Source organism: Carcharodon carcharias, chromosome 7 (genome assembly GCF_017639515.1).
Source record: "Carcharodon carcharias isolate sCarCar2 chromosome 7, sCarCar2.pri, whole genome shotgun sequence".
Lineage (NCBI taxonomy): Eukaryota > Metazoa > Chordata > Chondrichthyes > Lamniformes > Lamnidae > Carcharodon > Carcharodon carcharias.
The window spans coordinates 10,243,284-10,269,692 of record NC_054473.1 but is presented as its reverse complement, the minus strand read 5'-3'; the positions used below and the strand labels follow the sequence as shown (position 1 = coordinate 10,269,692).

Sequence of the window (26,409 nt, the reverse complement as noted above, 5' to 3'; positions counted from 1 at the left end):
CTGCAAAGGCTATGGGCCCTGACAATATTCCGGCAATAGCACTAAAGACTTGTGCTCCAGAGCTAGCCGCGCCCCTAGCCAAGCTGCACCAGTACAGCTAGAAAACTGGCATCTACCCAGCTACGTAGAAAATTGCCCAGGTATGCCCTGTACACAAAAAGCAGGACAAATCCAACCCAGCCAAGTACCGCCCCATCAGTCTACTCTTGATCATCAGTAAAGTAATGGAAGGGCCATGATGCGGCACTTGCTTAGCAATAACCTGCTCACTGATGCCTAGTTTGGCCTCCACCAGGGTCAATCAGCTCCTGACCTCATTACAGCCTTGGTACAAACATGGATAAAAGAGCTGAACTACCGAGGTGAGGTGAGAGCGACTGCCCTCAACACAAGGCTGCATTTGACCAATTGTGACATCAAGGAGCCCTAGCAAAACTGGAGTCAATGGGAAACAGGAGGAAAACTCTCTGCTGATTGGAGTCCTATCTAGCACAAAGGAAGATGGTTGTGGTTGTTGGAGGTCAGTCATCTCAGCTCCAGGACATCACTGCAGGAGTTCCTCAGGGTAGTGTCCTCGGCCCAACTATCTTCAGCTGCTTCATCAATGACCTTCCTTCCATCATAAGGTCAGAAGTGGGGATGTTCGCTGATGATTGCACAATGTTCAGCACCATTCACAGATACTGTAACAGTCCATATCCAAATGCAGCAAGACCTGGACAATATCCAGGCTTGGGCTGACAAGTGGCAAGTAACATTCATGCCACACAAGTGTCAGGCAATGACCATCTCCAACAAGAAAGAATCCAACCATCGTCCCTTGGTGTTCAATGGCATTACCATCACTGAATCCCCCACTATCAACATCCTGGGGGTTACCATTGACCAGAAACTGAACTGGACTAGCCTTATAAATATTGTGGCTACAAGAGCAGGTCAGAGGCTAGGAATCATGTGACGAGTAACTGACCTCCTGACTCCCCAAAGCCTGTCCACCATCTACAAGGCACAATCAGGAGTGTGATGGAATACTCCCCACTTGCCTGGATGAGTGCAGCTCTCACAACACTGAAGAAGCTGGGCACCATCCAGGACAAAGCAGCCCACTTGATTGGCACCACATCCACAAACATTCACTCCCTCCATTACCGATGCACAGTAGCAGCAGTCTGCACCATGTACAAGATGCAGTGTAAGACTTCACCAACGCTCCTCAGACAGCACCTTCCAAACCCACTACCACTACCACCTAGAAGGACAAGGGCAGCAGGTACATGGGAACACCACCAACTGGAGGTTCCCCTCCAAGCCACTCACCATCCTGACTTGGAAATATATCACCGCTCCTTCACTGTCGCTGGGTCAAAATCCTGGAACTCCCTTCCTAACAGCATTGTGGGTGTACCTACACCACATGGACTGCAGCGGTTCAAGAAGGCAACTCACCGCCACCTTCTTAAGGGCCACTAGGGATGGGCAATAAATGCTGACCCAGCCAGCAAAGCCCACATCCCGTGAATGAATTTTAAAAAAGCTAAGCCATTACAAACCAGAAGGTCTTGGGTTCAATATGTCTGTGCAAAGTAAGGCTGACCTTAGCCACGGAATAACTGACACTGTAGTCCATAACTTGCGACAGGCGTTGTGAAGTGCTGGCCCTCAGGAGTTAGGTTACATTGATGCTTCCAGAAGATTCCTCGCATGCCCCAGCAAGCCTAGGTTTGAGGTCAGGTGGGGCAGTGCTGAGGTCAGGGGGAGAGGTCAGTCAGATGCCAGGGAGGCTTCATGATGGGGGTTGGAAGTCCAGGGGTGTTCGCCTTGGGGGGCAGTTGGGGTGAGTGGGTGGTGTGAAGTCCGGAGAGTTTTTAAGAGGGCGGAGGGGTGCAGGGGGAGGGTCCGAAGTCGATCATGCGGATGGGTCCGAGGCCCTGGGGTGGGGGGTGGGAGGCGTGTAGCGGGGTTCGTGGTGGGGATGGTGGATGGAAGTCAGAGATCTGGGGAAGTTCGTTGGGGGGGTCCAACGTTAGGGGGGAGGTCATAAGCCAATGGGGAGTTGGGGTGGGGTGCCCCCAAGGTCGGGGCAGAGGTTAGTCGAAGGTCTGGGGAGATGGGGGTGACGGAGGGCGGACCAAGATCCTGAGGGGTGGGTGGGGGATATTGGAGGTCAGGGTGGGGGGGAAGGGGGTTCGGAGGTCAGGGGGAGGGGTGGGGAGGTTCAGAGGTCAGGGGGAGGGGTGGGGGGAGTCCCATGTGGTCGGTCTGGGTCTTTACAATAGTTAGTTACTCAGAAGTTAGAAGAGGTTTTAATTCTTTTAACGTTTTCTGGTTAACTACCGGTATAACCCTGGCAGAACCATCTGAAGCTTGCAATTTAAACCGCATTTTCAGATGGTTCCTAGCATAGCGCAATTGTCCAGAGGAAGTGTGCACTTCCAGGCAATTGCCATGCAAACCCTTGCCTGAGAACTTCCCAGAGGGATTCCCTAGTGCATCTTTGGGGTACCACCCAAATCCAATGCTGTGGAGCTCAGAAGTTACAGGCCTATATGACCTGAGTGTTTCTTAGGCTAGGAAGGATAATCAGCCAGGATTTACACTGGAGAATGCTGTGCACGATTGTCAGGTGAGGACAGAACCGGTGGCTACAATACCCACCTCAGTCAAATTGCCTGCCAAAATTTACTGAGCAGGTTCCCACATGAGCTACTGGCACAGTACCTCTCACTTTCACTATAGGAGGAAAATGAAATGGGGGAAGCGGTGGTGAGGGTGGGGGTGGAGGAGGGGGGAAGAAAGAAACGGACTCACACTGCTTACTCATAAAAGAAAATGAGCTGTGGTTGCTTTTTAATCAAAGAAACCAGTGTCACAAAGTCAGCGAGAGTTGAACTCCAATTTGTCCTGGATAATGGACTATTTCTATGTTGCAGCTGTCCGAGGCAATTCAAATTCATCGCACATATCTCCACCGATGAATTTCCATTTAACGTTCAGCATGTGTTAGGGTGGAGATAAGACAGCAACATATGTTCTGCCAGTCAGCCACAGAATGCCACAGAGTGTAAAACATCACCTGCTTCTGCAATCCATGTAAACCCTCAATACCATTTTACCCTCTTTTTCCCTGTAACAGCCAGATATCAATCAGCAAGAGCTATGGAACTAGAGAAAAAATATACCAGGAGCCAGGGTAAATAAATTGGAGCTGGTTAACCAAGAAATAGAATAAACTGGTGTTTTACCACATCTGTATCTATACAATGCACATTCCATGAACAGAATTTAACAAGAATTTTATCTTAAAGATCTAATGGGATTCCATAAGGTTTACTTAAAAAAGAACCTCAGCCTGTTCAAGCAGTTTTAAATAAAATTAGATTTTGAGTTTCTGTATTTCTATTTGACACTCCACCACTGTTCTAAAAAATTCAGAGTAAAGAATAATAGTCGGCATCCTTCCATTTACAAAAGAAGGACATGCAGCAAACAATCCATTTCAGATAGGTGGGGGGGGGGGGGTGCGGTGGTCTTTATATGACACACTTTTGTTGGTGGCTGAAGGAGCCATTTCTTGAGAGGCAGGTTCTGCCACAAGTGTCGCACATGAAGCTTCCAAGTGTTGTGAGTTTTCTTTTGATAGTGGTATCTGTTGCCAAGCCACTGTTGCCACTGGTCATCGTGGTAATGCACTCCAGCCCACAAGAGGTGTCGCGGTTTTCCTCTGTGGTCAGCTAGTGACTCCTAGATGTGATAAGTGATGTTTAGCACCTTCATGTCATGCTTGCAAGCATCCTTGAAACAGAGCTTTAGTCGTCACACTGGTCATCTAGCTCCAATAACCTCTTCATACAGGAAGTCCTTGAGTATGTGACCATTTTCCATCCTGGAGACGTGCCTGAAGAATGAATCTGCTTAAAGATATAACCAAGGATTTGTGATAACTTTGTAGGTGTTATGATCCCAGCTGTTATTACTGGACAAGTCAGATCCCAGGTAGAAACGTGGAGGGCGGCTACTGAACAGAGTCACGGGAGACTGATGAACTTGTAACCAAATAAAACATTTATTAAACAAGAAAAAGATGAACTATATTACACCACTCCTTCACCCACAGCTATATCTTTATAGATATGTACAGATTCATAAATATAACACAAGTTACAAAATCTAACTTATACTCTGATGTTTACAGTAAATACAGTCCATGTAAACCAAAAGGCTACCTGTGGTCAGGCACACCACACTCTGAAACCAAATGACAGATGTCACCAAAGCAAATGCTATGTATTTCTCATCAATTCCCTCTAGACGCTTGTTACACTGTGAGCCAACTGGTCTCACTGAACTCTGTCTTTCACACAAAGATTTCCAATCTCACTCTCGCAGAAGTTGCCTTTGAATTTTCTCCTCAGCTACGCTTTCACTTGGACATTTTCACCAAGGATCCACCTCCAGAGTTTCAACCTCTCCCCTGGATTTCTACATGCATTCAGGTTTCACCATCCAAGCACTCTCTCAGATACTCAGCTGTACCAACAGAACACACTGCTTCACAAGCCCGTAGTACGGAGTCACCAACCTTTAGCTGTCTCCCTGGATCTTCTGGCCTCCTGCAAGCCCACTTTGTCTTGATTCTGCTTCCAGCCGCTTTCTCTCTTTAACTTGGAGCCTTTTCCTCTGTTCTTTTCTTTAACGTCACTGAACAGGATGTCGTTCCAGATTCCTGTCTCTACCCTTTGACTTAACTTAAAGATCTTCTGGAGACCTTTCTCCTTTTCCTTTAGGACCTGCTACCTGCAGTTCCCTCTCCCAGTAGACTGCTGACAACTTAGTACCTTGAGATCAAGAACTCACTCGACATTCACTGTTATAAGAATCTTAGAAGGGTTGCTCTAGACTTATTTTTCTCAGCAATATGCCCAACTAGAGAGAGACTTAAACTGCTCCATTCACCTTCGAGCATAATCACCAACTGAACTCAAACCGCTTTCTGTTCCTGTCTCCGTGGGCCCCCTGTTGCTAGGCAACAGCACAGGTTTTCCTACTTTGTTTTAACTTCCCTAAACCACTAAAACCCCACACCTCCCTTGAAACACAGCTCACCACTTCAAAGCTCATAAAACTTCATTAAAATGCAGGTATACAAACAAACCCACAGACTTGCACGCAACATTCTAAAGTGACCAAACCCCTTTCTTAACGCACACACATACAACATATAAAATAAATTTAAACTTAAAGCTAAAACTTAAACTTAAAGCTGCAGCTTATTCCTAACACACACAATTACACAAAAAATTTTCTTAAAACTATCTCTAGTTCCTAATAGTAGGTAAATGCAAAGGTAAAAGCAAAATACTGCAGATGCTGGAAATCTGAAACAAAAACAAAAATTGCTGGAAAAACTCAGCAGGTCTGACAGCATCTGTGGAAAGGAAGACAGAGTTAACGTTTCAAGTCCGTATGACTCTTTGTAGGTAAATGCATCTTGGTGTGGTGCTGAGGTACTAATGGCCCTATTTTTAATGTGCCTCAAGTTAGCTGAACTCAAGCTTGGCAATAGTGGAGTTGAAATAATTGGCTCAAGGTTGGGGTGTGGAGAACGTAAGTGGGAGTGCAGTTCCTGCTTGCTATCTAATAGCAATGCTGAAAACTGCACTTGTGTATATTCATATAGCACTTTTAACGTAATAAAACGTTGCAAGGTGTTTCACAGAAACATTATAAAACATAATATAATATCGAGACACCTAAGGACATATTAGGTCAGACGATCAAAAGCTTGGTCAACAGGCAGGTTTTAAGGAGTATCTTAAAGGAGGAAAGTGAGGTAGAGAGGTGGAGAAGTATAGGGAGGGAATTCCTGAGCTTAGGGCCTAGATAACTGAAGGCATTGCCACCAATGGTGGAACGATTAAAATCAGAGATGCTCAAGAGGCCAGAATTAGAGCAGCGCGGATAATTCGGAAGGTTGTAGGGCTGGAGGAGATTACAGAGATAGACAATAGCAAGGCCAAGAATAGGGCTAAGGGCAGTTGTGCTTCCTCTCCAATACCCTGCTTCAAGTTCACCTACAGACTTACACATGAAGAGTGATTATTTGGTGGGTTATTAAAAGTTTTCTGGTGACTTTGGACCTGCACTCTAGCACAAGTCAATACCTTCAGCACAGAAGGGGAGATATTCGGAGAGGGAAAAATACATCTCAAGACAGTGGATGCGTTGCACTACTGAGTTGGAAGGCTGTGATCCTGACACGTTTTTCCTGATTTCATTTCTCAGTGTCCTGGCTCTAATTCAAGATTATGTCTCTTGTTCTAGAATCTCAGGGCCAACCCTATCAAGGCTTTTTAGTGTTTTAAACACCTTGATTCGATTAGCCCACACCCACAATCTTCTAAACTTAAGGGAGTACAAATCAGGTTCATCCAACCCATCCTCACAATTTAACCATTTAAGTCTCTTTAGGTCTCCTTGCACCATGGGCATTTTGTCCAATTCCCTATTGTTACTTTTGTCCAGGTTGTAATAGACAGTCACTTGGACAAGAGTGGATTAATTAAGGAGAGTCAGCACAATTTGTTAAAGACAAATCCTGTTTAACAAACTTGATTGAGTTCTTTGATGAGGTAACAGAGCTGTTTTTTTATTCATTTATGGGATGTGGGCATTGCTGCCAAGGCCAGCATTTATTGCCCATTACTAATCGCCTGTGAGAAAGTGGTGGTGAGCTGCCTTCTTGAACCGCTGCAGTCCCTGTGATGTAGGTACATCCACAGTGCTGTTAGGGAGGGAGTTCCAGGATTTTGACCTAGTGACTGTGAAGGAACAGTGATATATTTCTAAGCCAGGATGGTGAGTGGCTTGGAGGGCAACTTGCAGGTGGCGGTGTTCCCATGTATCTGTCGCCCTTGTCCTTCTAGATGGTAACGGTCATGGGTTTGGAAGGTGCTGTCTAAGGAGCCTTAGTGAGTTCCTGCAGTGCATCTTGTAGATGGTACACACTGCTGCTACTGTGCATCGATGGTGAAGGGGGTGAATGTTTGTGGATGGGGTGCTAATCAAGCGGGGCTGCTTTGTCCTGGATAGTGTCAAGCTTCTTGAGTTTTGTTGGAGCTGCACTCATCCAGGAAAAGGGAGAATATTCCTGAGCGTCAGTGAGTAAGTAATTAATAAGCCAGTGCTGCTTGATAGCAATGCTGATGACCCCTTTCATCATTTTACTGATGATGAGAGTAGAGTGATGGGTAATTGGCTGGGTTGGACTTGTCCTGCTTTTCATGGTCAGTGTTGTAACTGTACTGGAACAGCTTGGCTAGGGGCGAGGCAAGTTCTGGAGCACAAGTCTTCAGTAATATTGCTGGAATAGTGTCAGAGTTCATAGCCTTTGCAGTATCCAGGGCCTTCAGCCTTTTCTTGATATCATATGGGGTGTATCGAATTGGCTGAAGACTGGCAACTGTGATGCTGGGGACCTCGAGAAGGTAGAGATGGGTCACCCACTGGGCACTTCTGTCTGAGGATAAAGCTTCAGCCTTATCTTCTGCACGGAGGTGCTGGCATCCTCCATCATTGAGGATGGGGATATTTCTGGAGCCTTCTCCTCCAGTGAGCTGTCCGCCACCATTCACATCTGGATCTGGCAGGACTACAGAGCTTAGATCTGATCCATTGGCTGTGGAACTGCTTAGCTCCTTCAATCACTTGCTGCTTATGCTGTTTTGTACACAAGTAGTCCTGTGTTGTAGCTTCACCAGGTTGACACCTCATTTTTAGGTATGCCTCATGCTGCTCTTAGCATGCCCTCCTGCATTCCTCATTGAACCAAGATTAATCTCCTGGCTTGGTGGCAAAGGTAGATTGGGGGACATGCCGGGCAATGAGGTTACAGACTGTGGTTGAGTACAATTCTGCTGCTGCTGATGGCCCGCAGCGCCTCATGGTTGTTCAGTCTTGTGTTGCTAGATCTGTTCGAAAACTAACCCATCTAGCATGGTGGTAGTGCCACACAGCACGATGGAGGGCATCCTCAATGTGAAGACAGGACTTCATCTCCACAAGGACTGTGCGATGGTCACTCCTACTGACACTGTCATGGACGGATGCATCTGCGGCAAGAAGGTTGGTGAGGATGAGGTCAAGTATGTTTTTACTACTTGTTGGTTCCTTCATCACCTGCTGCAGACCCAGTCTAGCAGCTACGTCCTTTAGGACTCAACCAGCTTGGTCCATGAGGGTGCTACCAAGCCACTCTTTGTGATGGACATTGAAGCCCCCCACCCAATGTACTTCTGCGCCCTTACCACCCTCAGCACTTCCTCCAAGTGATGTTCAAAATGGAGGAGTACTTATTCATTCATTGAGGAAGGAGCAGTATGTGGTATGTAATCAGCAGGAGGTTTCCTTGCCCATGTTTGACCTGATGCCATGAGACTTCATGGGGTCTGGAGTCGATATTGAGGACTCCCAGGGCAACTTCCTCCCGACTGTATACCAGTGTCGGTGGGACGGGACATACCCAGGGATGGTGATGGTAGTGTCTGGACATGATCTGTAAGGTATGATTCCGTGAGTATGACTATGTCAGGCTGTTGCTTGACTAGTCTGTGAGGCAGCTCTCCCAATTTTGGCACAAGTCCCCAGATGCTAGTAAAGAGGACTTTGCAGAGTATACAGGGCTGGGTTTGCCGTTGTTGCTTCCGGTGCCTAGGTCAATGCCAGGTGGTCCATCCAGTTTCATTTCTTTTTATTGACTTTGTAGTGGTTTGATACAACTGAGTGGCCTGCTAAGCCATTTCAGAGGGCATGTAAGAGTCAACCACATTACTGTGGATCTGGAGTCACATGTAGGCCAGACCAGATAGGGTGGCAGGTTTCCTTCCCTACAGGACCTTAGTGAATCAGAAGGGTTTTACAACACTTGGCAATGGTTTCATGGTATTCATTAGGCTTTTAATTCCAGATTTTTATTGAATTCAAATTTCACCATCTGTCGTGGCGCATTACCCTGGGTCTCTGGGTTACCAGTCCAGTGACAATATCACTTCACCACCACGTAATAAAGTTGCTATAGTATAGACTTCCAAAAGGTGTTTAATAAAGCATCAGATAATAGGTGTAAGAGTTGACAGTGGTTGTCCTTTGATTTGAGGATGACGTCTACTCAGTGTTGCAAGATTCTGCCAAGGTTTTCATGTAACTGAGCATGTTGATTCTCAATCCGCAGATCTTTCAGCACATGCAGCAGGACATCCCACAAAGTGTGGATCCAGATCACAGGATATTTTCCTTCTCGGACACTGCTGTGTCTCATCATTAAGGCACTGGGACTCAGTGTGATGCAGCTTGATGGACAAGTTTCTAAACAATGTAGATGGACTGGAGAAGCTGGGGTTGTTCTCCCTTAAACAGAAGGTTGAGAAGAGATTTGATAGAGGTGTTCAAAATCATAAGGAGATTAGACTGAATAATTAGGGAGAAACTGTTTCCTTTGGATGAGTTGAGAACCAGAAGGTACAGATATAAAGTGATTGGCAAAAGAACCAAAGGCTATGTGAGATTTTTTTTTTTTACACAGCGAGTGGTTCGGGTCTAGAACAGACTGTCTTCGAGGGTGGTGGAGACAGATTCAATCTTGGCTTTCATAAGGCAAGTGGTTAAGCACCTAAAGATAAAAAATTTGCAGGGTTACAGGGAAAAGGCAGGCGAGAGGGACCAGTTGATTTGCTCTTAAATAAGGCCAGCATAGACTCGACAAGCCAGATGGGCTCTTTCTGTAACCATTCTCTGATTCTGCAGTCTCAGTTACTTCAGTTTTTCCACAGAAGCCAGTTATGTGAAGTAATAATCACATCCGATTTACTGTAAGGTTTGTATTGTAAACATGGTTTCAGAAAAATATACTAGCAATGGGAAGACCATCATCTTTGGAATCCACCACAAACTGAGCACCCAGGCCACTGATTCTACCTCTTCCCCAAACACCGTCTCAGACTGAACCAGGCTGTTCATAAACTTGGTATCCATTGCCTATCCCACTTTTACATAAGCTGATCTGCTGCCATAATTCTCAGCCCTACCTTTGTCACTTCCAGATTCAACTATTTTAATGCTTTAGAGGCCACTCTCCCAACCTCCATTCCTTAGCTTCCATATACTGCAATTCATTCAAAATTTTACTCTCTGTATCCTATCTCCATTAAGTTCCACTCATCATTCCATTTCTTGCTGAACTACAGTGCTTCCTGGTTTGTCAATGCTTCCAATTTAAAACTCTCACCTTCACTTTAAATCCCTTCATGGTTTTTCCGCTGCCTTTTTTTATAACCACCTCCAGCCCTATCTACACTCCTCTGAACTTTCCATTTCTTTGGCTTTGAGCTCTCGTGCAATCCTCTTCTCCTCACCCCATCACACAGGCAACCGTGCTTTCAACCATCTCTGCTCTGAAATGGCTTCCTTTACCACGTGCACTTCACTCTCCTCCTAAAAACCTGTTTCTTTGACAAAGCTTGCCAACCCCACTTAAAATCTCCCTATTTTGTTCAACATCCACTTTCTTTTTCAAGCATACCTCTATGAAGTACCTGTGATGCTCTTCTACATCATATAAATAAATGATGGTGCTGATTGTAGTGGCAGTCATATTGGCCTAGAAATGTTCACCCTGTATCCACTAACTGAAAACGTCCAGCACTACATTAAAGATGTTTTATTTCCAAATTTGAGCAGTGTAGCACTGGGTTAAAACTGGTGGCACAATGTGAATAATTCAAGTTGAGGCATTTGAAGATTAAAAAGTGCAGCGGCTTAAGTGACATCACTGATTTGTTCAGTTCATGAAAGCAAGGGACTCTCATAGCACAAATCAATTAATCCTCCTTGTTCTTACAGTTCCAGCTACTGTTGTGTGAATCAATCGGTTTGGAATTACTGAAGCTGGCAATGTCAACAAAGTATCGGGGCAACCAAGGTGGATATACACCAAGCCCAAGTTGCTCATGCAGATAGCTCAGGTGAATTAAACAGTTGATTAAACTCCATAGTGTACGGTTATTAGTAGGGCTTAAATGGGCTGGACAGGGAAGCAGAGGACAAATGGTGACAAAACAGCAACTGATAACATTAAAGGACTGCTTCCAGTAACAGCATAAAGATGTTTTTCGTAACTGGGTGGCATTTAGGACAAGATGATCATATTATTACCCTGAGCAACTAGAAAATTTTCCATCAGGTCATATTCTACCAATCATTTGATTTGTCTTTACTCTCTTGTCACAGCTCAGCTTTACCAGAGACATATTTGGAAGGAATTTTCAAATGGCTTATCTGATGTAAAAAATAATTCTTATGGCGTTACTAATTAGCTGATCTCAGCTGAGGCATCCTCAGCTAGACACTCTGCTTTTAACTGTTGTCCAGTAAGTCCTGCTGCATAGTTTTGAGTTGTGTGGAGTTCAGGTGAAGAGAAGGTCTGGCTTGGCTGTGCCAGATTCCATGGGTGAACTAAAAGAATAGGCTGAGGTTACAGAGGGCTGGCAGCCTGTGAAACATCATAAGCAGCAACTTCACTGAAGGAGGTAAGAAATGGGGAAAAAAATTTGGGGAGAACTCAGTCTCTAGTCAGCTGCATCTCTGGTGTAAAAGCCAGTCAGAAACAACAGGCAACTCGTGGTCTACGCATGTAATTTCAGAATAAACCAGCTATGAATAACATGAAATGAGCAATATCTAAACAGTTAATATATAAAAATAATTGCATTCATCAACTGACCAAGGACAATCACATATCGACCCAACCCTTCCCATGCAATGACACAACTCCCACAGATCTTGAAAGTCCCCATAGCAAGATGACCTGTACTTAGGTCCAGACATTCACCGGTGCTCCACTGTGAAATGAGCAGAGTGGGAATCTGAGTGCTGAAGCCAAGAAGCAAAACGACAAAGGTACAGCTCTCTCAGTCTGTACCTGACTGCCTCAGCCCGCAAGCATGAGGTGGGAATATAGTTATTGTTTGGGATTTGAAATGCTACAGTACTACATGTCCTATCTGGCTTACCATAATCATGTGACTTCTGCCATAAGGCAATCTCTCCGTGAACTGCCATTTTACTCTTACTGAGAAAGCGCTGCTATCTTTGAACACGAAACATGGTGTTGGAAGTAAACATTAAAATAGAGTTTTGAAACCCTGGAAATTCTGCAGAGAAGACACAGCTCAGAAAGGCACACAGAAATGTTCAAATCTTCAAAAAGCTGCTGAAAAAGTACAAGGAAAAGAAAACACATACCAAAGGCTGCAAGTAAAATATTGGGTGACTGAACATGGCTGTAAACTTTCCACTCCCAGCTCCAGAAAAAACAAAAGGCAAAATATGGCAGAACTGGCAGTTTTTCCACTTGTTATGACAAAACTACAAGCTAGCAACAGATTTAAACAACAAGTCAGAACCGATGTAAGTAGTCACATTTCTAACACTGCTGGGGAGGAACTGCCAAAAATTGTATATCAACCTAAATCTAACCGATGAACAAAGAAAACAGGCGGCACAGATTTTGAAAGCCTTGAATGAACCCTGAGTGAACGTAACATACGAAACACTATATATTCAACACTAGAGCTCAAGGTGAGAAAGAACCCCTAGATCAGTATGTGATGGCAGTAACACAGCTTGCAGAATTATGTGAATTCCAGCAACTAAAAGATGATCTGATTAAAGATCGAATTGTTCTAGGTCTACATGACCCTTCAGTGAGAGCAAATCTACTGAAAGAGGAGAAACCTATGCTCAGGAAAGCAAAAGACGTGTGTAGAAATGCAGAGCTTGTAAAACTTCAGCCAGAGCATATGTATGGCAAAACAGACCAGGAGATTCATTATGCTAGGAGACATTCCAGGCCAAAAGAGCAGAAGAATTGCAGCTGCAAATAAAGTGGAAGAAATCCATACAATGGAAAAGAAGGATTGCCCAGCATGGGGAACATAGTGTTTTAACTGCAAGAAGCCAAATCATTTCGCACACAATCGGTTGGCTAAAAAGAAGCAAAGCCCCCGTTTATGCATATGGCCACTGGCAAGATATCAGAAGAGTCTGATACATGGTACAATAGGTTGGTTCCATCAAATCTATAGGTGATAAATGGTTTATGACTGTTACAATGGTGACCACAGAAGAGTATCAAGCAAACAAGAATTGTCAGATAGACACTGGTGCGTGGTGCAACATCATGACCTTCACAGACTTGTGCAAAGTGACGCAACATGGCGATCCAAAACTGAAGCCCTCAAAGGTAAGGTTGAGGCTATATGATGACATGATACTCATACCAAGAGGACAAATTATTCTGATAGCCCAATGCAATTGCAAGAAGGAAGATGTAGAGTTCCAGATCATAGAGGGGGTGCAACAGCCACTGGTTTCAGCTGAAGCAAGTCTAAAGTTTGGACTGGTAACCCTGAACGTGCCAAAGATTTACTGTGTGTCGCAGCACACAAAACCATTGACTGCCGAACAAATACTAGAGTACAACAAAGACGTGCTTACAGGGTTCAAATGTCTACCAGGAGAATATCATCAAGAACTAAGTGAGAGCACAAGATCAATTCAGCATTTGCCAAGGAGAGTTACAGCTGTCCTCGAGTCTAGCCTTAAAAACAAGTTAGAAGAGCTAGAAAGGAAACGAATAATCAAGAAAGTGACAACACCTACAGACTGGATTAGCAGCATGGCAGCAATGAAACAGCTTGGAAAGCTGTTATTTATGCTTAGACCCAAAGAATCTAAACAAAGCGCTGAAGAGATCACACTACCCCATGCCAACCATCGAAGGAATTTTGCTGCAACTTGCCAAGGCATAAATCTTTACTACCCTAGATGCGAAGGATGGTTACTGGCAAGTGAAGCTGGATGAATGCAGCAGCTTTCTCACTAAATTCAGACACCATTCGGGAGATACAGATTGTTGTGCAGGTCGTTTGGCATTTCCACGGCTCCAGAAGAATATCAATGCAGACAGCATGAGATAGTCAGTGATATTCGCAGAGTGAAAGCCATAGTGGATGATCTTTTAGTCTATGGATGTGGAGGCACGATGGGAGGAGCCATAGCTGACCATGATCAGAATTTAACACGACTGCTACAGCTCGCTCGCCAGATGAACCTGAAGCTGAACAAGAAAAAAATTGCAATTGAAGATGCCTGAAGTCAAGTACATAGGACATGTACTGACAGCAAAATATCTTTGTTTGGATCCTGACAAGGTGAGAGCACTAGTAGCTACGCAGCAACCAACAGATATAACAGCAGTGCAATGATTTGTTAGATTTGTGAACTATTTAGCAAATTTTTAGTTTTTTTTTTGTCAGAGTGTGAACCATTACGTAAGCTCACTGCCAAGGGTGTGCAGTGGTATTGGGGAACAGAACACGAAGCAGCGCTCACTAAAATCGAAAACCTAGTGATACAATGCCAGTGCTGAAGTATCATGACGTCAATAAGGAAGTCACTTTGCAGTGTGACACCAGCAGAATAGGTCTTGGAGTAACCCTAATGCAGCAAGGACAAAGAGTCACATTTGCACCCAAGGCACTAACGAAAACGGAACAATGCTACGCTCAGATCGAGAAAGAGTGCCTGGCTATCGTTTTTGCTTGTGAGCATTTTCATCAGAACTTGCTTGGAGAGACAAAGTAACAGTGGATAAAAGCAAAGTACTGCAGATGCTGGAAATCTGAAATAAAAACAGAAAAGGCTGAAAAAATTCAACAGGTCTGGCAGCACCTGTAGAGAGGGAAACAGGGTTAACATTTCGAGTCTGTACGACTCTTCTTCAGAGATCAAAAGAAGTAGAAATGTGATGGATTTTATATGTTTGAGAGAGAGTGGAGCAACTGGAATGAAATAGAAGGTCAAGGATAAGTGACAGCTGGGGAAAGATTGACAAAGATATCATGGACACAAGACAAAGGGAGTGTTAATGGTAGAGGTAAAGAATAAAGTAGGTGTTGTCGGTGTCATAAAGGTAAGATAGCAGAAGGTGTTAATAACAGAACAAAGGTCAACACTCTGTGAAAGCAAAACATAAGAACAAGTGACAGGTGGCCTGTGGGGAAAGGGGGCTTTGGGAGAAAAAGGATAATAAAATGAACAAATAAATAAAAGGATCAAATAAAATAAAATAGATTAGAATAAATAAAGAAATAAAAATTGGATTAAAAAGGGGGTCAAGAGGGAGGAGAGGGTTCATGGCTGAAGTTGTTGAACTCAATGTTAAGTCCAGAAGGCTGTAAGGTGCCTAACTGAAGATGCTGTTCCTCCAGTTTGCATTGGCTTCACTGGGAGAGTGGAGTCTGACCACAAGTCACCTCAAAGCATTTTTCTCAAACTGCTATCTGCTCCAAAGCTTCTGCCAAAGAATGTTACTTCATTTACAGAGATATCATCTGGACGTGACATGCAAGCAAGGAAATCAGATGTACATCGCCGACATGCTATCGAGAGCAGCACTCCCCATGAAGAAAGTTGAGGATGCTACAACAGAATGTGAACTCTTCCAGATTCAATGTGATGCAGCAGCTGGACATGATCTGGAAGGCATAAACCCAGCAGAGACATTGAACCTAACAGACAAACGCCTTGCTCAAGTTAAGCAAACAACACATGACGTAACTGTCCAAGTGCCACAAGGAGTAGTGATGAAACGATGGCCTGAGAGCATCAAGGACACACCTGTGGTCACTGGGCATACTGAATTGAATTGATAGCCCAAGATGGCATCTTGTGCAAAGGAAATAGAGTCATCATCCCTAAGGAAATGAGAGGAGAAGTGCTGAAGTGCATCCATGCAAGCCACCAAGGAATTAAATCAAGTCTGAGGAAGGCAAAAGAAATGCTCCTCTGTCCACACATGAGCAATGAAATTAAAGACCACATAGGCCAGTGCAATGCTTATAACAAGTACCAAGCTAAACAAGCTAGACAGCTGTTGATGCATGACATCCCAGACAGATCACAGATGAAGCTGGGAGAAGACCTCTTCGCTGTAGCAGGAACTGATTATCTTGTCACTGTAGACTGCTATTCTGACTACTGGGAGTTATTCCAGCTGACTTCAACAACAACAGGGGAAATAGTAGAATGCCTGAAAGCACACTTCAATCGTTACAGCATTCCAGACATTGTGATGAGTGATAATGGCTCTAAATTCATAAGTGAATAATTCTGCCGATTCATAAAAGATTGGGAAATTCAACAGTATACATCATCTCCACATTCCCCAGTTGAAAGGAAAGGCTGTGGCGGTATTGAAAATGGCCAAAGGAATCATCAAGAAATCAAGCAAATCTAGCACAGATGTATACAAGGCAATCCTCAAGTGGAGAAACATGCCAGCTGAAGGCATGGAAAGTAGTCCAGTCCAAAGACCAATGTCATGCCACACACAAACTACTCTTTCAACAGCAAAGCAGTGACTGAAACCAGAAGGAGTAACAGGCGTGAGGGCAAAAATCAAGGTGAAACAGCAGGAAGCCAAATTTCATTTTGACAAGATTGCCAAACCATTGCCAGAGCTGAGTATTGGAGAGCCAGTAAGGGTACAAACGTTCAACACTTCCAACAGGAGTCAGCCCACATGGAAACTTGGAACTTGCATAGAGAAATCTTCATTTCAGTGATCATACAAGGTGGAAACGAATAACCAAATATACCAGTTTAGCCGCAAGCATATACACAAAACTAGCGAAGCTGTTCCTTCACAGCAATCGGCCAGTTAGGAAGAAGAGATCTCACCAACTGAGTACAGAACTACCATCAATCCCAGGAGGTCCACATGTCCCCAACAACTGCACTGGAACAACAGTTACCACCGGCAACAAGTGCCACAGGAGTGACACTCTCTAGACAAGGTGCATCACCCAGACAAACTGCCAATGGCAAGGTGCACACATAACATTAAGAGACCTGTACGATTTAAAGGTGCGATGCAGGGGCAGAGACTGACTAATAGAACAAACAGCTGTTAATACATGAGAACAGTGCGTGTATAGTGGGTAACCTGGGTAACTCACAGTTACACATGATCATGCATGCAAATGTGTCTTCTGTTCATTAGGAAAAGGGGCATGTTTGGGTTTTGAAATACAACAGTACTGCATGCAACAGTACAACATGCCCTATCTGGCTTGCTGTAATCATGTGACCCCTGCCATGAGGCAATCTCTCTGTAGGCTGCCATTTTACATTAGTTCAATAAAGACTCACTGAGAAAGCACTGCTATCTTTGAACACAAAACAGTTATATCCAGTTGGGGGTAAGGACGCATATTACAAAGCTTTCTCCCGGAGTATTCCTTCACTTCTATTCATATAATATTATGATTATTATTTTTGCTTGAAGAATTGTATCTATATTTCTAAGTCCAGTCCTGATTATTAACAATACAAGCAGCAGTTGAACCTGTGAACCAGGATTAATGTTCAAACCCACGCAAAAGCAAAGGGTCTCACAAAGAGGGGAAAGGTTCATTGACTGATAATGTACATAAGTGAGGTTACAGCCTGAAAATAAAGTTCACAGGCTTTCCGTACATATAGCAGGGCTGCCTGTTGCTCGTTCGTGTCAAACTTAATTGGTACCAAAATATTGTAGGGAAAAAAAGACAGATTGCTGTTTGTGGGAATTTGCTGTGGGCAAATTGGCTTCCATGTTTCCTCCATCACAACAATGATTACATTTCAAAGGTACTTCATTGCCTGTAAAGCGCTTTGAGATGTCCTGAAGACTTGAACGATAGTATAGAGATATAAGTCTTTACTTTTTCTCTTCATTCACCACCTGAAATCACTCCCATCTCTATTGCGGACTCGTAACCATCAGCAATTCATTCCGTTACCAGACCGCAAGAACAAAATCGAGATGTATTCTGCAGGATGTTTTTCACAGTTCAGATGGGTACATCACGTTATGATGTACATACAAAATCATTTCTGAAATTCCAATCAGAAGACTGACCTTGAATCAGAGTCTTACAGCATAGAAGGAGGCTATTGAGCACCAGAGAGTGTGACGCACATAATGTACATTTAAAAAAGAAACTTGCATTGATATTGTTCCTCATCATGTCCTCTAACATCAAAAAGAGTTTCACATGATGGATTAATTTCCTGGAATGCAGTGATTATGTAAGGAAACATAGCAGCCAATTTCAACTCCACATCCCACACACAAGACAAATAATCAGTTATATCAATTTTTTGATTGTATTAGTTGAGGGAGAGATGTAGATCAGAAGAACTGCCTGTTCTTTTATTTGTGCCAAGGGATCATTCAGATCCATCTGAATGACCAGAACAGGCAGCCAGGAACTCAATTTAACAACTCATCCAATCGATGGCATCTCAGAAAATGCAGCACTCATTCAGTGAAATCTCTGTCTAGATTAAGCAATTAAGTCCTGGTGTTGCACTCAAATCTACTCAGAGATGAGAGTGCAACCAATTAACCCAAGGTGCCACACACATAAAGCTTAACTCTGATTGCTGGTAGAGTATTTATCAGTATTCCTTTAATATGACTTCTAAACCCTCCTAATTATATTTTCCTTCCCATTCTTTCATTTCCTGCCATAATCCATTCTTTCATTTCCTGCCATAATCCATTATAAAAAGGAGGAGCAATGCTTCAAGATTGCTAATTGGATGACGACATTAGCACAGCTCTTTTTAAACTAACGTGAAACCCGTTATGCAAGACACCAAAGTTGAAAGAAAGGGAGAAGACAAGGTACACCAGGAAGCTTTGATAGGCAGAGGGGAGATTAAATGAAGAACCTGGGAACTATCCTAAGACATTGCAACATTCATGTGGTGCTTTATTGATATATTTAGGAAAGGTGACTTAGCACAACTTTTCTTGTCCCTCCATCTGTCCAACATTTTACTAGTTGGCTGAATCTTCTGGGTTTCGAAATTTTTGGTAGTTGGCCCCGTCCCTGTTCGCAGTAGCAGCATATCACCTGGATTAATTTTATGAAAGGCACCCAATTTTTTTTCTATTCATTCATGGAATGTGGACATCACTGACGAGACCAGCATTTATTGCCCATCCCTAATTGCCCTTGAGAAGCTAGTGGTGAGCTGCCTTCTTGAATCACTGCAGTCTATGTGGTGCAGATACACCCACAGCGCTTTTAGGGAGGGAGTTCCATGACTTTGACCCAGCAACAGTGAAGGAATGGCAATTAAGAGGATCGCTGTCCAATTAGGGATGGTGAGCAGGTTGTGAAAGCAAGAGGGAGAGTTGGCATGTGAGCCTGCAAGGTCAGGCAGTAGACTTCACTATCTGAATACTGAGGGAACTGCTGGACACAAGAGGAGCTTCAACAAAATGGAGGAGTTTAACGGCTGGAGGCAATGGCTGCCACTCCATCACCGACAGCACCGTACCTTACAGCAGTCTCTAGGAGATTGGAAGGAAATTGCAAAGCCAGTTCCTGTGGAGGATCACAGACTTGCTGATTTGCATCTTAAGTCAGTAGATTTAATTTTTTTGTTATGGAGTCCCAACCTCCCACTCTGCTGATGCCTCTTGTTACTTGATGAGCTGCAGACACGGTGGGGTGCGGGGTCTGATGCAATGCTAGTTAAATCTCAATTACACTGGAAAATTGCTGCTAATTAGTTGATGAACCATAACTGGCTTCTCACCGCTGCTGGGCGGATTATTCAAACATACGAATTAGGAGCAGGAGTAGGCCATTCGGCCCCTCAAGCCTGCTCCAGCATTTAATAAGATCATGGTTGATCTGATTGTGGCCTTGACACACTCTCCTGCCTACCCACCCCACTGCCCTTTGATTCCCTTGTTAGTCAAGAATCTATCTACCCAAACCTTAAAATATTCAATGACCCTGCCTCCACTGCTCTCTGGGGAAGAGTTCTACAGACTCACAAACATCAGCAAAAAAATTTCTCATCTCCATCTTAAATGGGAAGCCCCTTATTTTTAAACTGTGTCCCCTAGTTCTGGTCTCTCCCACAAGGGCAAATATTCTTTCAACGTCCACTTTGTCAAGCCCCCTCAGGATCTTACATGTTTCAATAAGGTCACCTCTCATTTTTCTAAACATCACTGGATACAGGCCCAACCTGTCCAACCTTTCCTCATAAGATAATCCCCCTCATCCCAGGAATCAGTCACATGAAGCTTCTCCGAACCACTTCTAATGCAATGATGCCTTTTCTTACATAAGGAGACCAAAACTACACATTGTGCTCCAGATGTGGTCTCACCAAAGCACAACTGCAGTAAAACATCCCTACTTTTATACTCCACACCCCTTGCAATTGAAGTGGGGCTTTCAAGCCGGACAGCAATTAAAGGGTTAAAATGATTCTCAAACGCTAAGCTTATTAGGTGCAAAAGCAAAAAGCAACTTTATTGTCGATGTGAGAGTCACTGACTCCAAAGTTGATAAGGGGGAATTCCTTCACTCACTCAGAGGGTGGTGAATCTTTGGAATTCTCTACCCCATTGGGCTGTGGAGATTTAGTCATTATGTTCAAGACAGAGATTGACAGATTTTTAGATATTAAAGGCATCCAGGAATATGAGTTTAGTGCGGGAAAATTACATTGAGGTAGAAGATCAGCCATGATGTAGCTGAACGGCGGAACAAGCTTGAGGATCCAAATAGCCTATCCTATTTCCTATGTTCTCCAATCTGCCCTCTTGAAGTCCATCATCACCATCCTCACAGTTCATAATACTTCCCAATTTTATGTAATCTGCAACTTTTAAAATTGTGCCCTGCATACCCAAATCTAGGTCATTAATATTGATCAAGAAAAGCAGTGGTTCTAATACTAAACCCTAGAGGACCCCACTACATACCTTCCTCTAGTCTGAGAAACAACCATCCACCAGCCACCAACCTGTCACTCAGCCAACTTTGTATCCATGCTGCCACTGTTCCTTTTACTAAATGGTCTAAAACTTTGCTGGTAAGTGAAGAAGGGAAAAATGCGAACAGAAAATGGTTTGCGCAAAAACACACCTTACAACACGGTGCACAACAGATTGGAGCACTGACACACTGCAGGGTAGAAACATTATGAACTGCAAGACCAAAGCTCAAATAGTCAACACCATTTCATTCCCAGATGGATCACATCTTTGAAACGCATAAAAATTGTGTTTACTCTGAACAGTATACACACACAAACCTACATGTAGAATTCAGTACAAACATGCAGAGTGCATGGGTGGGGAGGCATGGATAGTACAAGGTTTATTTTAATTTTTAGCCACCTGCAGATCAGCAGGTCTCTGTAATCGAACCCCATGATTTAAACTGAAGAACTGTTGCTCCTTGTGATTTCAACTTCAACAAAGGTTGAGTTACAAGGAAATAACGCAATTAAAAAAAATAAAAGCAAAAAACTGCAGATGCTAGAAATCCAAAACAAAAAATAAAAATACCTGGAAAAACTCAGCAGGTCTGGCAGCATCTGCGGAGAGGAACACAGTTAACGTTTCAAGTCCGAATGACCCTTCAACAGAAATAAGTAAAAATAGAAGAGAGGTGAAGGGGAGGGTGGTGGGGGGTTGGGGGGGGGGGGGATGACAAGTAGAGCTGGATAGAGGGCCAATGATAGGTGGAGATAACCAAAAGATGTCACAGACAAAAGGACAAAGAGGTGTTGAAGGTGGTGATATTATCTATGGAATGTGTTAATTAAGGGTAGAAAGCAGGACGAGCAAGGTACAGATAGCTCTAGTGGGGGTGGGGTTGGGTGAAGGAATCAAAAAAGACTAAAATGTAGAGATAAAACAATAGATGGAAATACATTTAAAAATAATGGAAGTAGGTGGGAAAAGTAAAATCTAAATAAATTATTGGAAAAAAGTGGGGTGGGGGGGAAATCGGAAAGGGGGTGGGGATGGAGGAGAGAGTTCATGTTCTAAAATTGTTGAACTCAATATTCAGTCCGGAAGGCTGTAAAGTGCCTGGTCGAAAGATGAGGTGCTGTTCCTCCAGCTTGCGTTGAGCTTCACTGGAACAATGCAGCAAGCCAAGGATGGACATGTGGGCAGGAGAGCAGGGTGGAGTTTTGAAATGGCAAGCGACAGAGAGGTCTGGGTCATGCTTGCGGACAGACCGAAAATGTTCTACAAAGCGGTCACCCAGTCTGCGTTTGGTCTCTCCAATGTAGAGGAAACCTCTTGGAGAGACCAAACGCAGACTGGGTGACCACTTCGTAGAACATTTTCGGTCAGTCCGCAAGCATTACCCAGACCTCCCTGTCGCTTGCCATTTCAACACTCCACCCTGCTCTCATGCCCACATGTCCGTCCTTGGCTTGCTGCATTGTTCCAGCGAAGCTCAACGCAAACTGGAGGAACAGCACCTCATCTTCCGACCAGGCACTTTACAGCCTTCCGGACTGAATATTGAGTTCAACAATTTTAGATCATAAACTCTCTCCTCCATCCCCACCCACTTTCCGATTCCCCCCACCCCCCACTTTTTTCCAATAATTTATATAGATTTTTCTTTTCCCACCTACTTCCATTATTTTTAAATGTTATTTCTATCCATTGTTTTATCTCTACCTTTTAGCCTTTTTTGATTCCTTCACCCCACCCCACTCCCACTAGGGCTATCTGTACCTTGCTTGTCCTGCTTTCTACCCTTAATTAGCACATTCCATAGATAATATCACCACCTTCAACACCTCTTTGTCCTTTTGTCTGTGACATCTTTTGGTTATCTCCACCTATCATTGGCCCCCTATCCAGCTCTACTTGTCCCACCCCACCCCATCCCCCCCACATCCCCCCCCCTCCCCCCACCCCCCTTAAACCAGCTTATCTTTCACCTCTCTTCTATTTTTACTTAGTTCTGTTGAAGGGTCATTCAGACTCGAAACGTTAACTGTGTTCCTCTCCGCAGATGCCGCCAGACCTGCTGAGTTTTTCCAATAAAAAAAATGTTGTGCTCAGTGCTGTGCATACAGGATTTCACAAAATCCCCCAGACATTTTGCTTTGCAGCACAAGTATAATCCCAAATGCAACAGTACTGAATTTCCATGTCAGTACACATGAACATTCAAGTTTTTCTTCCTTCCTCATTGAACTCAATTACAGCAACAAGGAACCATGTGGGTATTTAATACAAGAGACAATGCTAAGCATAGGAATAACTGGGTGAGAGTTCCAATGATAACAACCAAGACATAACAATGTGACCTAAAATACAAAACGCTGTTAAAAATTAAGCATGAACTATTTGTTGAAATCCACAGTAGGCTGTCATTAACTCAGATTACTGAATCCAAAAATCACAGTTTTCAAGCTGTCTAGAAACTGAAAACTTTGCACCGCCTCTTGGCAAATACCACAGCTCCTACTGCCCTGATTTAACCTGGATGTTTTTTTTTTCTGAAAGGCATATTTTCTCCAACATGCAAGTGCTGATTCTTGCTGAGATACAGCACTACAGGTACAGCAGTTTCCTTATCCCTTACTCAAGCAGCCTTTCTTCAAATATAAGCGCACACCACGAGTATAGGCAGAATATTCTACGACATAAAGTTTCACTGCAAGCCCGGGCTCTTTTTTTGCATGACACCGACTCTCCAGCCCAGGTCAACAAACATTGATCAAGGCAATGATGCAGCTAATTTATCCTCCACCTCACAAGTCTCGGGGTAACAAAGTCAATCAAAGTACCCCAATTGCGGTCCTTGGCAGACTAAGCTAACTCAGTCCAGGCTGGGAATCTAAGTCAGTCTATCATTTTCTTAAAAACGTACAAGCCAGACATACCTTGGGTGCTTTTGCACACCTGCCATCAACAACATTTCATCAATTGTCTCTTGGTAGTAGAGAGCTTGAGTATTGCTGTAAAAAGAGACATGCTGTCGAAGTTTTGCATCTCACACCCATCAGAACAGAATTGTAAGAATACCAAACTTCAAGGAAGCCATAGACATTTGTGCTGTGTCGCTATATCAAGGCAATCCAGATACACCATCATTGTCTGAATCTCCAAACATTGAACTTATAAATCTAGCAACTCGCGCAGTTGAATTCAGCTTTAATGACATCATGTACACCCAAAGAGATGGTGTTACCATTAGATCCCTTCTAGGCCCAGTTCTCACTAACTTTTTTGTTGGTTTCCACAAGAAATGCATCTTTGATGGGATGATCCCCTAACCTCCTACCCTTTGCATATTTCTGATCTGTAGATGATACATTTGCTATATGTGAATCTGCAGCTGCACATAAGAATTTCCTTACACAACTCAATGGGCTCCATAGTTCAAGCTCAAATTCACCTTTGAAATGGAGCTGTCGAACAAGCTCCCTTTCCTCAACATGCTAGTTGAGAAATCTGCAAATGGGCTCGCTACTGCCGTCTATCACAAGCCAACCTTCACTAGTCAATATAAGCACTGGGGCTCGTACAGCTCCACGCGCTATAAGATTGGCCTTATCAGCAACCTAGTAAAAAGGGCCTGATCCACTTGCTCACCATGCAAGCATGATGCCAAAATAGGATGCTTCAAAACTATCCTACAGGATAATGGCTACCCCCCTTCAAATTATTGTTCCCTGCATATCGCGCGTACTTATGAATGAACCTAAGGTTGCCATCTGCGAACCTGAAAAGTGCCCAGTCCACCTCAAATTACCCTGGAAGGATAAGGTGTGTCAAAGATTTGAGCAACAGGTAAGCTAGTTGTTTCATGCTGCTACTATGCAGCGGTAACATGAGTGGCATTCTCCGCCACCAGGATGCTGTCAAGCCAAAAAGACGTTCTGCTTACCCCACAAATGAGTTATGTGGTATATGAATTTCAGTGCTGGCATGTTGCCAGTTATGTAGGTTGTACATCCCAACAACTGGTGGATCTTATCAAACAGCATGTCCCTTTGGCTGTTTGCAACAGGCCGAATAAAGACCATACTCAACCAGCCTATGCTTGCAAAACTCAGAACATAGGGTCCAACGTTAGATGTGATTCTGCAATTGGGCAGCACTTACTCAACAATCCCAAGTGTGCTAAGAATTACACCAACAATCAATTCAAGATTATCAGTCGAGCTTGCAATGGGTCTCACTTAGGCTTGCCAGTAGCTACACATATTCACATGCAGGGCTCTGTCCTTTACAAACAGAAAGGCCATGTCCTGGCATTGAGCCTTTTTAAACACATCAACCGGAGTCAATTTGCCTGGTCTGAATTTGAACAAAAGCTTGGGAATAACTGTTTGCTTGGTCTGAATTTAAACAAAAGCTTGGGAATCACTGTTGCCTGCAAACAGAAAGACCATGTCCAGGCACTGAGCCTTTTTAAACTAAACAAAAACATGGGGACAACTGTTACCTGGGGCATTCCCCATGGCAACGCCTCAACCAGAGTCCACTTGCCAACCAATCAGCACCCTTTTCTCATGCAAGATAAACTGCTGTCTCCTCTGAAATTTGGCATTCTTGCGATTCTGACCCGATGAGCGCAAGACGTAAAGCTTCGACAGTATGTCTCTTTTTACAGCAATTTCATCAATAACCCATCAACAGAGCTGTACAGAGCAGAACAGGATGACACAGCTTCCAAATTATGCAGCCAGCGGTAAGGAACCTGACAAATGCTTCCACAACTCTTCACTAGAGGGTCTTAGCTGAGCAACAATGTACTGTCTCTGGACCTGTTAAAGTGAAGACTGGCATTGAACTTTAATTGGAAAGCATTACTGATACTATTAACCATGTCCTCTGGCCTGTTATTTCTCCTGAGTGCGCCAGATTTTCCCAAAGTTGACTTACTAGCTGCTTGATGTTTTGCTGCTCCTTAGATGAGATTACGTGCTCTTTGAGGTCAGCAACGGCCACCATTTGTTCTTGCTGAGCAAGCTTAGACAGCTCTTCTTTCACCAGTGCCTCCTCTTTTTCACACCTGCAGCAAGACAGAGTGTTCAAAGTTATGAACTTTATTTCCCCTCTGCCTTTCTCTGTTCCAAACCCCTACTTCCACCCAGTTCCTAAAACCAAAAATATTGTTCATTGCCATGTATTCTCAAGCCAGGGCAACTAGGAAACAGCACGGACCTGTCAGCAAAAAACATTCAAGTTGGGCAAGCTAATAGTAGCAGGTCTTTCTTTTCTTTTATACCTTGCTTCCACATGAAATTCAATCTTGGAATTGATTAAACAACCAGTCAATCTGTGGCGCTCCCAATGGTTCAGTTCATAAATGCATTGCACAGTATAGGTAACAGAGGCTAGAAAGATCCCAGGTTCAATATCCAGTCAGGCTGTTTTAAGTCAGTGGATTCAGTCAAATAACCTGCTGACACTCAGAACCTAAGCCTACATAAAGGGTGGTGGCTACT

The 26,409-nt window shown here is 43.8% G+C and overlaps 1 protein-coding gene across 1 annotated transcript in view; it reads right to left on the bottom strand.

The window, feature by feature from the left end:
• Nucleotides 1-26,409, bottom strand: part of LOC121280224 (MICOS complex subunit mic25-like) — a 452,141-nt gene that overhangs the window by 390,070 nt on the left and 35,662 nt on the right. Inside the window, exon 4 of the mRNA XM_041191988.1 lies at nt 25,844-25,973. Within this exon, the coding sequence (XP_041047922.1) occupies nt 25,844-25,973 (130 nt within the window). The remainder of the gene's footprint in view (nt 1-25,843; nt 25,974-26,409) is intronic.